Source organism: Danio rerio, chromosome 21 (assembly GCF_049306965.1).
Source record: "Danio rerio strain Tuebingen ecotype United States chromosome 21, GRCz12tu, whole genome shotgun sequence".
Lineage (NCBI taxonomy): Eukaryota > Metazoa > Chordata > Actinopteri > Cypriniformes > Danionidae > Danio > Danio rerio.
The window spans coordinates 12,840,001-12,852,468 of record NC_133196.1 but is presented as its reverse complement, the minus strand read 5'-3'; the positions used below and the strand labels follow the sequence as shown (position 1 = coordinate 12,852,468).

Here is a 12,468-nt window from a genome sequence, read left to right as displayed (position 1 = left end):
TATCTTTGACCATGTGTTGTATAGAGTTTACTGGTTTTGTGGTCACATATGTTATATGGTCACATATATGTTTTATTTATATATAGTCAAAATTATCAGCCATCCTGTAAAATTTTCTTTTCATTTTTATATATTTTACAAATAATGTTTAACAGAGCAAGGAATTTTTTTACTATAATTATCATAATATTTTAAAAACGTATTTGTTTTATTTCAGCTACAATAAAAGTAGTTATTATTTTTTTTAAAAACATTTTAAGGTCAATATTTTTAGCCCTCTTAATCAATCTTTTTTTCAATTGTTCACAGAAGAGACCATCATTATACAATGACTTTCCTAATTACTCTAACTTGCCTAACTTTGATAACCTTTAAATGTCTTTAAATGTCACAGCTGAATACTAGTATCTTCAACAATATCTAGTGAAATATTATGTACTGTCATCATGACAAAGATAAAATAAATCAGATTAGTTATTAAAACTAATATCTTTAGAAATGTGTTGAAAAAATATTTATGTTGAACATAAATTTTGAGAAAAAATACTCAGGAGGGCTAATAATATTGACTTCAACTGTATATGTTCTGCATTTTTTAATAAGTATTAAGTAAGAATTTGGTTTTGTGTATCTTTTGTAGTCATTTAAAGACAAATGGGAACAAAATTACAGAAAATATCATAAGTGCAGGAGCTAAAATTCTGTACATAAATTAAACAGAAGCCAGATGTAAGATAAAAGTACTCTGAGGAAAATGTGTGCTTTTAGCTTGTTTCTGGGATCAAAGGTACACCTTTGTACCTGATCTAACCTTAAAAAGTGCACATTACTATTACAGATAAAGGTGCATCTTCCTCAGTGTTTTACCGCAATTTTTGATAATTTCTTCTGAAAGCCTAGGGAGCTTGATGTTCTGAATTATAAAAAGAAGTCACGCTTTAAATAAGAAAAAAAGAGAGCCTGGCAGACAAGGATACAAAATGACTGCTGGGTTGAAGAAACTCTCATTCTGTGTTTTGGGTGGCAATTTAAAACTTAAGCATGAAAGGCCATATAAAGATGTTCTTTACTTTCAAAAGCTTATATTTAATAAAGTGCAAATGTGTGTATTGCTTTAAAAATCTGAAATAATGTTCTCCTGGGAATGCTGGGTGGGCGTTTTAATGGTCTTATAAAAATTTTAAGATTCACTCTAGTTTGCACGGCCACTCTCAACCAGAACATACATGATCACTACAAACTAAAGCTGTTAGTATAACAAAATGTACTAAGAAATATTATTTTAATTTCACAAAAGCTTAATTACACTTAATTTCATACTACTATAAACAAGAACGATTTCATGGAGAATAACTATGACTCATTCTCACTAATGACTTATCTTGCCTAGGTTTTCATCACATTTTGCAGCCGAGGAAAATTTATTTATTTAACATCATGCTTTCCATGAGCATAGAATCATATAAGAACAAAAGAGAGTAACGACAGTTACATTGAAGAGGGAAAGAGCTCCAATTCTAATTATATGAACGTATTTGTACACAATAAGTATGTATTTGTTTTAACTTTATGGCAGAAATCGCCTATTTTCACTTGCTTTAGAATCAAGTTATATATGGGTCTCGTTTTGGTGACTGCATATACACAGAGAACATATTAAATACATGTTACATGCAAATGTATAGAATAATAAGTGACTATACCAAATTATTTTGAAGTAAAGATTTCTTGCTTGCAAATGAGTTAAAGGTTTGAAAGATAGTGGCAAAATATAGATTTCAAATTATTTTATAGCTGGACATTGATTATTAGACATTGTGTATTATTTAAATCATAATAAAAATGCATGATAGTCTATTTTTGCTGTTTGTCATTGAGCCATTAATAAATTATATATGGAATTTGATTATATAGTCAGATATGTTTACCACTTTTGCTAAGTGTTTTCTTTTTTGTCTTATAGGACACCTTTTGAACAATGGCCATGGAAAAAAAAACATGCATCATACTCCTGATAATAATAGAAAGAGAGATAGACATTAAAATACAGCAGTTGTGTAACAGTCTGCATTGAAACAGTCTCTGTGGGTAAGTAGCTCAATTCACACCCTATCTAAATAGTTTCACTGTTAATAATCTCTCGCTGCAATGAGGGCAACAATAATTACCTCAGCGCCGAGCAGGGGGGATGTGGAATGGTGATTTAGTTTTCATCCCCAAGGAAACCGAGCAAGAACATAATTCCCATAATGCACCACTGTTGATTTGAAACAATCACAGCTTTGAACCACTTCACAAGACACTGACAATAGACTCGCCAATTGCAAGAGTTACACATACAGTGCTATACACTAATATTTGCACCCTTGGTAAATATGAACAAAAAAAGCTGTTTTTGTTGTTTAACCTTTCAACCTTCCACTCAAAATATTAACAATAAATCTGAAGAAGCTAAAAGCTAAAAATGAAACTGATGTTATTAATTAACCAACCACCTAAGACATTCGTTCATCTTCAGAACAAAAATTATGATATTTTATGTGAAATCGGAGAGCTCCCCCATCCTCCATAGACAGCAACAGTCCCAACTCGTCCAGAAAAATACCAAAAATCATCCTAAGAACAGATCATATGCCTTCAGTGGTTCAATCAGAATATAATCAAGCTACAATAGTTCTTTTGTGTGCACATAAAAGAAAAATAATGACTTTATTCAACTGTTTCTTCTCTTCAGTATCAGTATATTGCGCACATTCATGTTTTGCGCTCGTCAATGTATTACCTCAGATGTGCCTGTGCTTTGTTTTAAACAAAATTTTGCGCATGATTATCCGCAAGGATGAATGCGAGCAATATACTGACACTGAGGAGAAGAAATTGTTGAACGAAGCTGTTATTTTTGTTTTGTGTGCATTCTAACTTATTCTCACAGCTTGATAACATTCAGATTGAACCACTAAAGTCAACCAAGGCTCATTACGGATACGCACCCAGGTCTACATTTCTGGGGACAGCAAAATACGTAAGTGGAGGTTCGTCTGCCTGCAGTTTTTGTTTTGAAAATCCTCCAGAGGCTGCTGTGTAAGCTTTTTAATGATCTCAAATTTCTCTCATGCATCCTCTTCTCGCATAAATCCACCAGAGGGCGCAATATACATCTCAGCAACCCAGGCCAGCTAACTGTCGACTGACTGACTGGCCGATGTTCATTTTAAAGACGAAATGCAGCCATAAGTACCTCTGGCTGTATAATTCACACTCTCCAGAAATGTAGATTGTGGTACGTATCCACAATGAGCCTGTGTTGACAAAAGTCATAAATTCTGTTTTGAGGAGTTTTTTGTATTTTTCTGAACTTTGAACGAGTCAAAACTTTGCAGTCTATGGAGGATGAGGGAGTTTTCAGATTTCACCTAAAATATCTAAATTTGTGTCGCAAAGGTGAATGAAGGGCTGAGGGGTTTGAAATGACATAAAGGTGAGCAATTAATGTCAATATTTTCATTTTTGAGTAAACCAACATTTTAAGTTCATTCTTTCATTAATTTTCTTTTCAGCTTAGTCCCTTTATTAATCTGGGGTCGCCACAGTGGAATGAACCACCAATTTCTGTCTCCTGCTATCCTGATCCAGGAACGCAGTTCCTTTTTCTCGAGATCTCTTTTGATCAGGCTCATTATCACATTTACTCGTGGTTTTAAAAAAATGTAAATATGCTTGACTGCCTGCTTTGTCATTTTGAAAATACAAATTTTGTTTAGGTAGACCACTATGCCATTATTTATCTTCGCTGCTCACTGCTTGCGAAACAATCACCAATCAATGAGAGTGACTGTAAATGTAAGAAAGCTGATTGGTTGAAAATATTGTTCATGGCCAATAGTTAAACGTGACTTTTGCTTTAACGTGCGCACGGTAACTTCACTTCATGTGTGTGCGCACACATACTATCCACACAGCCTTCGCTTGCACTCATTCACATTCTCTCTCTCTCTCACACACACACACATGCAGGTATTCATGACCCACAAGTTAATGCCGGATAAATTAAATAAAATACTGATATCTATCAAATATCTGATATTTTCTGGAACAGGATCCGGAAAAAATCTGCCTCAAATTAAACACTGCTTAAAGGGATAGTTCACCCAAAAATTCTGTCTTTGTTTACTCATCCTTTACTTGTTTCAAAGTTTCTTCTGTTGAACACAAAAGAAGATTTTGTGTAGAATGCTTAAAAACTGTAACCAGTGACGTGACTGCCATGGAATTTAATTTTCCTACTATGGAATTGAGTGGTTACAGGTTTTCAGCTTTCTTTACAATATCTTTTTTGTGTTCAACAGAATAAAGAAACTCAAAAGGGTTTGAAATAACATGAGGGGGAATTAATTTTCATTTTTGGGTCAACTGTCCCTTTAAGAGGCAAGTGTTTGACCTTTGACCTCATCTTATTTATTACCCAGAAACTTTTAAACTTTTGAACAATTTTCTATTTCTAGTCACCCAAGTGTAGTAAAAGGTATATAATGTCAATGGGAATTTACTTCAAAAATGTGCTCATATGAATTCCAGGGTTGTTCCTGGTGGTCTCCTGATCAAAAATGTTTGCTACTTGAAACAAACACATTTTGCATTGTTCTTGTAATCTTATCAATATTATCTTACTTAAAAAGGCTATCATTAATTGTAATTAAATACACAGTCAGTGCTTGAGCAACAAGAAAAACCATGGGGTCCTAATAATTGTACCGCATATATTTTAACAAAGATATTGGTTTTTGTTGCAGTTATTGTTTTCTGACTGAAAATTTATATCTCTTTATATATCTTTTAATACCTTGGGCAAAAGATTTACAGTACCAATAATCTTTCCCTGCTCATATTTACCCATTGTTGCAATATTAGACATGTATAGGCACTGTATAGCTCAAAACTACAAATAATACCAGATTATGTGGTGTAAGTGTGTTGAAACAGTCACTGATGCTTTGCAACGTCCCAGGTTAAGGTTTTCATTTTGCTCCTGTTGTGGATAGACACAGGAGTTTTTGACTATGGTCGAAAGCAACATGAAATGAGCAAATAACGCACATTAGGTCGAATCAGACCACATCGGACATGGCTGACGCCTTTGGTTTTAGAATGTTAGCAAACATTTACAACATGGCATGAGAGATGTGATCACATGACAAAAAAGTAAAACAGTTACGTACATAGAAGACCTTTGCGATTGATACACACACACACGCCTGCATACAAGCACAAAGACATGGAACTGGGAATGTCTTACCTTGGTTTCTCTCTCCTCCAGAAGGGTTTCTAGTCTTTTCTGCGCTGCTCTGCCTTCGTGGTCATCACTGACTATTAGGATGATGTGATTCCAGCGAAACTCTCGCATCATGTCGAACCATACGTGTGCCTGGTGGGAATATGGTGGCACTGTGCGCAAGAACGAGAGGTGAATGCTCTGGAAGAAGGGTTGAGAGAAAAGAAGAAAGATAGGAGATTAGATAAAATTGTAGTCCTTTTATTTTAGATCCACCTTTTATTCTTTTTTTCTCTATCCCCTCTTTCTTGCATCCAAAAAAGTCAGTATTTTTATTGCTTAAGATAAATTTGCAGTCTTTTTATTTTAGTTAAGTAATAAAAAGGTGTAATTAGTTTTTAGTTGCAGGAAGAATGGGATAGAGAAAAAAAGAAGAAAGGTGGGAGTTTTCAAATTGTGGGACTGAGTTAAATAATGAAAGTCTTTAAGTAAATAACAAAAATGTGCGTGGCGACCCCAGATTAATAAAAGGACTGAGCCGAAAATAAAATAAATGAATGAACAAAAAAAAAAAAATGCAGTAAAATTATTGCCTTTTTTTAGATTTTATTAATTTATTTATTAATCATTTTAGGTGCTAGAAGAAGGAGATAGAGGGAAAGAAGAAAGGTGGAGGATGAAAAAATCTGCAGTCTTTTAAAATTTTAGTTAAATTATAAAAAGGTGTAATTAAAAACGTATTGACTTTTTAGGTGCAGGAAGAAGGGGATGGAGAAAAAGAAGAAAGGTGTGAGATGTTTTAAAAATGTAGGAATGAGTTTTAAAAAAATGGCAGTCTTTTTAGGTGAAACAACAAAAATGTGCAATACAATGATTGGCTTTTTTAGGTTTTATCAAATTATTATTCATTAAAGGTGTTGGAGGAAGGGGATAGAGGAAAAGAAGAAAGGTGGGAGATGTTTTAAAATTGTGGGAGTTAAATAATTACAATCTTTTTAAGTTAAAACTAAAAAAAAATGTACAATAAACATTATTGACATTTTTAAGTTTTATTCATTTATTAATCATCTTAGGTGTTGGAAGAAGGCGGTAGAGAAAGAGAAGAAGAGTGGGGAGATGTTTTAAAATTTGAGGGACTGAGTTAAAAAAAATGATGGTCTAACTTAAGTTAAAACTACTGAATTGTGCAGTTAAATTATTTGTGTTTTAATTATTTATTAGTAAATTTACATGTTGGAAGAATCGGATTGAGGAAGAGAAGAAAGGTGGGATATGTTTTAAATTGTGGGACTGTGTTAAAATGAAAGTCTTTGTAAGTAAAACAACAAGAATGTTCAATAAAAACTATTGTCGTTTTAAAATTTTATTAATTCATTAATCATTTTAGGTGCTGGAAGAAGGGGATAGAGGAAAAGAAGAAAGGTGGCAGATGTTTTAAAATTGTGGGACTGAGTTAAATAATGAAAGTCTTTTTAAGCAAAACAAAAAAATGTGCAAATAAAAATTATTGGCTTTTTAAATTTGTATTAATTCATGAATCATTTTAAGTGTTGGAAGAAAGGGATAGAGGAATAAAAGAAAGTTAAGTAATAAAAAGGTGCAATTAAAAACATTGACTTTTTGGGTGCAGGAAGAAGGGGATAGAGAAAAAAAGAAGAAAGGTGGGAGATGTTTTCAAATTGTGGGACAGTTAAAAAATAAAAGTCTTTTGAAAAAAAAGCAACAAAAATGTACAATAAAAATTGTTGCCGTTTTAAGGTTTTATTAATTTAATTTTAGGTGCAGGAAGAAGGGGATAGTTGAATAGAAGAAAGTTGGGAGATGTTTTAAAATTTGTGGAACTGAGTTAGAAAATGAGAGTCTTTTTAAGTAAAGCAAAAAAAATGTACAATAAAATGATTGGCTTTTTTAGGTTTTATTAATTTACTAATCATCTTAGATGCTGGAAGAAGGGAGAAAAAGAATAAAAGTGGGAGATGTTTTTAAATTGTGGGACTGAGTTAAAAAAAATGAAAGTCTTTGTAACAAAAACAACATATATGTCCAATAAAATTTTTTTTTTTTTTTTTTAGGTTTTATTAATTTATTAATCGTTTTAGGTGCTGAAAGAAGGGGATAGAGGAAAAGAAGAAAAGTGGGAGATGTTTTAAAATTGTGGGACTGAGTTAAAAAATGAACGTTTTTTTAAGTAAAACAACAAAAACGTACAATAAAAATGATTGGTTTTTGTTTAGGTTTTATTAATTAATAATTTTAAGTGTTGGAAGAAGGGTTGAGCGAACAGAAGAAAGGTAGGAGATGAGATAAAATACAGTTTTGTATGGATATGAAATGGGATAGAGAAAAAGACGAAAGGTTAGAGACAAGTTTAAGTATGTCAGCCTTTTAATTATAGATAAAAAAGAGCAGTGTTTTTTTTATTCACAGCCCGTTTTTTTTTGTTCTTTTTTTATATATTTAAAAAGTAATGGAAGAAGGGTAGAGGGGAAAATAAGAGGCCTTGGGGAAAAATATTATTGTAGTATTTTATTTTAGTGCAAATATCACAGAAGTATAATAAAAACACAGGCTTTTTAATTTTCAAACGACTTTTTATTATTTAATTTATCATTTTAGCTACTGGAAGATGGGTAAAGAGAAAAAGAAGAAAGGTGTGAGACATAATATTAAATTTTTAGGGTAGTGAAAATTAGGGTAGTTTTTTTTTATTTGTTATAAACAGTTTTGGCAGCTTTTAGTATTGTCTACTTTAAATATCTAAATATTTTAATGTTGCATATTGATGAAACTACAGTACATTATAAAAATAGTACATTTTTAAAAATTAATATATCTGGTTAAGTCTTTGCTGAGTCACTTGTTTTCATTACCGAATACACATTTTGAATGAGTTAAAATCAACATTTTAATTAGTAATTTCTCTTCACTGAAATAAAGAGTCACTTAAAACCCTAACAATTAGTACATGGAATTAATCAAGCTGCAGCTTCGCCAGATTTTATGTTAGCAGACATGTTAATCTAAATATAATTTTTAGATTTTTCTGTCATTACAGCCCACCTTGTCTGAATAAATGGACATCCTGGTGGTGAGCCCCACGACGGGGATGCGGTAGAAGCCAGCGGTGTAGGAGACCGGAGTGGGCGTCAGATGATCATTAGACTGGGGTGGATGGCTCACCAGGATCGCGTACACCTGCCGAAAACAATCACAATACTCTGCTTTAAATAGCAGTACTGGGTCACGGCGGAGTGACAGGTATGACTCATGCGTTTGAGCTCATCCTCTGACTAAATCACTTCACAGTCACACAGATTGATTGATGATGATGAAGGGTGTTTGGCTGTTAATTGATGAATGGAGGAACGGACAGATCATGGAGAGACGAAGGGATATGGATGGATGGATGGATGGATGCATGGATGGATGAATGGATAGGTGCATGAATGGACATAGATGAAAGGGAAAATGTACATAAATGGTTGATAGACCATAGATAGCAATTTTCTCCACATTTATTTTTTGGAACCCCTTTCTTAAATGATTGGAAAGATAAATAGATGGATAAAAGGATAGACAGACAAAACGATGGAAGGAAGGAAAGTAGGAGAGACAGTTGAATGGATTGGTGGAAGGAAAGACATATGGTTGGATGGAAGGAAGGAAGGAAGGAAGGAAGGAAGGAAGGAAGGAAGGAAAGACAGATGAATGGATGGAAGGAAGGAAAGATGGATGGTTGAATGGAAGAAAGGACAGACCGAGGAATGCTTGGAAGGAAGGAAAGACAGATTGTTTGATGAATGGAAGGAAGGAAAGATAGATGGTTTGATGGATGGAAGTAAGTAGGGAGAGAGATGAATGGATGGATGGAAAGAAAGTGATGGTTTGGATGGAAGGAAGGAAGCAGAGAGATGAATGGAAGGAAAGAGATGGTTTGGATAGAAGAACGGAAGAGGAAGAAAGGAGAGACAGGTGAATGAATGGATGGAAGGAAGGAAAGACGAATGATTGAATGGAAGGAACAACAGACCGATAAATGGATGGAAAGAGCAAAAGATAGATGGTTTGAAGGATAAAAGGAAGGAAGGAAGGAAGGAAGGAAGGAGAGACAAATGGATGGATGGATGGATGGAAGAAAGGAAAGACGGAGGGTTTGATGGATGGAAGAAAGGAAGGAGAGACAGATGATTGGATGGATGGAAAGAAAGAGATGGTTCGACAGATGCAAGGAAGGAGAGATAAATGGATGGATGGTTTGGATGGAAGAATGGAAGAGGAAAGAGAGACGGATGAATGGATGGAAGGAAGGAAAGACGGATGGTTTGATAAATGGAAGAAAGGAAGGAAAGAAAGATAAATGGATGGATGGAAAGAAAGAGATGGTTTGGTAGATAGATAGATAGATAGATAGATAGATAGATAGATAGATAGATAGATAGATAGATAGATAGATAGATAGATAGATAGATAGATAGATAGATAGATAGATAGATAGATAGATAGATAGATAGATAGATAGATAGATAGATAGATAGATAGATAGATAGATTGATTGATTGATTTTTGGTAACCCTCAGATAGATGATTCGAGGGATAGATGGGTTGATGGACATATATAAATTTTGTGGTTTTCCTGATAAAATAAAGTTTGGACGAACAGACAGAAATATAGATAGATGGATGATTCAGTCAGTGTTTTGTTTTTCAAAAATATGCTGTACTGAAAAGTAGAAAAAAAAAACAACAATAGAGAAAAGGTTTGGCAACATGAAGTGTTTCCAGAGTGACCCTCCGGCACTGACTCCATCTGCCACACAACACAGTCTCCTCTTCAGAGTGGGCAGAAACGTCACTGAGCCAAAGGCATTACAGACTGAGTTTCGCATGGAAGAATCTCACATAACCACGCAATTAATTCAGCAATTATCCTGACATTCCGCTAACTAGCTGTGTAACCTTGGAGCCTCAGATTTGTTGGAGGTATGTACGTAATTGAGTGCAGGACATCCACTGGCATGACTAGGGAGGATGGTGTCAATATTAGCGAGACGATGAGCGGGATGGAGAGAACAGGACGGGAGGAGTGATTCATGTTCAGCCCAGTTTTTGTTCAGTGCAGTATCCAGCCCTGGGTTAGACTCCTACCTCAGCACTTTTGTAATGACATCACCGGCCCAGAGAGCACTTAAAGCGGAACCACTTAATGTGATTTTTGCGTGTGCGGGCTTTTAATGAAGCAACGCATCAGGCTGAATTACTCCCACGAGTGTGACAGTAGTTATTCAGTAGTGAAAATCTCTCTCATTTACACTTTGTCTAGGACATTGCTACTTCCTGCTTAATGCATTCTCTTTTTACATGACTGCTATAGCATGGCAAAACACTCACAAAAACTGAGTGATAATTATATAAAGAGCAGATCATTTATATATATTTCCATCCATCCGCCCATCCATTTATTGTCTATCTATCTATCTATCTATCTATCTATCTATCTATCTATCTATCTATCTATCTATCTATCTATCTATCTATCTATCTATCTATCTATCTATCTATCTATCTATCTATCTATCTATCTATCTATTTGTCCGTCTGTCCGTCCGTCCGTCCGTCCGTCCGTCCGTCTGTCTGTCTGTCTGTCTGTCCATCTATCTTCTTTCCATGTTCTATCCATCCAATCTATCTATATCTATCGTCTTTCTTTCGATCTGTTCTACCCATCCAATTATCTATCTGTCGTCTTTTTTTCCATCAAACCATCTATCCATCGTTTTTCTTTTCATCTGTTTTATACAGCCAACCATCCATCCATCCATCCTTCCATCCATCCATCGTCTTTTTTCCATCTGTTCTATCCATCTTGTCTATTTGTCTATTTGTCGTCTTTCTTTCCATCAATCCATCGTCCTTCTTTCCATCTGTTGTATCCATCCTATCTATTTATGTTGTTTTTCATCTATCCATCCATCAATTGTCATTCTTTCCATTTGCTTTATCCATCCATCCATTGTCATTCTTTCCATCTGTTTTACCCATCCATCCATCCATCCATGCATCCATTCATCTATCCATTAATACTTCCATCCATTGTCTTTCTTTGCATCTGTTCTATCCATCCATCCATCCATTCATTCATTCATCCAAAAATATTATGGAGAATGAGAGAATCAGTTTGATTGCCTTAGGTGAAACCATTAAAAGTCCTTTTTATGGGTCAGAAAATGAAAATGTAATTGCTAATTTTCACTTTTTACAGTGAGTATTTAGACTGAACTTTAGTATTTTTTGCAGTCTATTTATAGTGAACATTCGCTGAGGCATCCTCCCTCTAGACATCTTTGCAAATACCGATGCCACGCTGACCCGTCCACCCCCATCTTTATTTGCACCGAGCACAGTAATACACTGTGCAAATACAAAACTGCTTGCATTGAAAACCATTGATTTTACATGCGTCACCTAATTTATTTTGCAGCTGCTGCCCTCAGCCAGTGTCGTCATCTCCCTCATTTCTCACATCAAAGCTTTGTAGGGTCGGTTACAGTACGTTAACCTTTTCCCCCACTGCGAGTCTATCGACCTGCATGGATCATCTACTGACAGGCTGTCCTGTATAGACATCTAAACAAATTATGCAGCTTTAGTACTGCCACAATCCAACCCAACAAGTTTGACTGCTTAAGTAAGTGCGCACAAGTCCAAGACTACAATTTATAAATATTTTGAAATATGTGTCAACATCTACAGTTTTTTTCTTTTAAAAATATGATCAAATACACTGAAAAAACAATTCTTTAGATTTATAATTTTTTAAAGGTAAATGGTTGTAAACGATTTATATAGCCTGAATTTAAACAAACATATTAAGTTCAACATTATGTTTAAAATTATATGTAAATTGTTTGCAACAACTTATCTTACAAACAAAATTAGTAAACCTAATATAGTTTTTTTTCAATGTATAACTGAATCAGCATGTTTTAAGATAGAATATGACATACTGCAATATGTAGAAATGTCTCAATTGTTATTTTCAGTGTTAAATATTTATAACATTACATAAAACTCCTATCAAAAAAAAAATATATATATAATTGATCTTAAACTCATATTTTCAGCTTTATTTTTCAAAAATGACATGAAATGCCTCTCAATATGTAGAAATAGCTAATTTGATAATTCTTAAGCATTTTATT

At 34.1% G+C, this 12,468-nt stretch overlaps 2 protein-coding genes and 1 long non-coding RNA gene across 21 annotated transcripts in view; 1 reads left to right on the top strand and 2 right to left on the bottom strand.

The window, feature by feature from the left end:
* gtf3c5 (general transcription factor IIIC, polypeptide 5) overlaps positions 1 to 12,468 on the bottom strand; it is a 678,526-nt gene that overhangs the window by 562,619 nt on the left and 103,439 nt on the right. The window lies entirely within an intron of this gene.
* The window catches only part of grin1a (glutamate receptor, ionotropic, N-methyl D-aspartate 1a), a 34,367-nt gene that overhangs the window by 20,108 nt on the left and 1,791 nt on the right, over positions 1 to 12,468 (bottom strand). For all 16 annotated transcript variants that reach the window (NM_001076714.2, XM_073935010.1, XM_073935019.1 and 13 more), the window contains exons 2-3: positions 8,330 to 8,464; positions 5,294 to 5,470 (exon numbers count right to left, since the gene is read on the bottom strand). In NM_001076714.2, coding sequence (NP_001070182.2) covers positions 5,294 to 5,470; positions 8,330 to 8,464 — 312 coding nt within the window. The remainder of the gene's footprint in view (positions 1 to 5,293; positions 5,471 to 8,329; positions 8,465 to 12,468) is intronic.
* The window catches only part of LOC103909427 (uncharacterized), a 42,347-nt gene continuing 38,185 nt past the window's right edge, over positions 8,307 to 12,468 (top strand). For all 4 annotated transcript variants that reach the window (XR_012397184.1, XR_659320.3, XR_012397182.1 and 1 more), the window contains exon 1: positions 8,307 to 8,527. This is a non-coding gene — a long non-coding RNA (uncharacterized lncRNA). The remainder of the gene's footprint in view (positions 8,528 to 12,468) is intronic.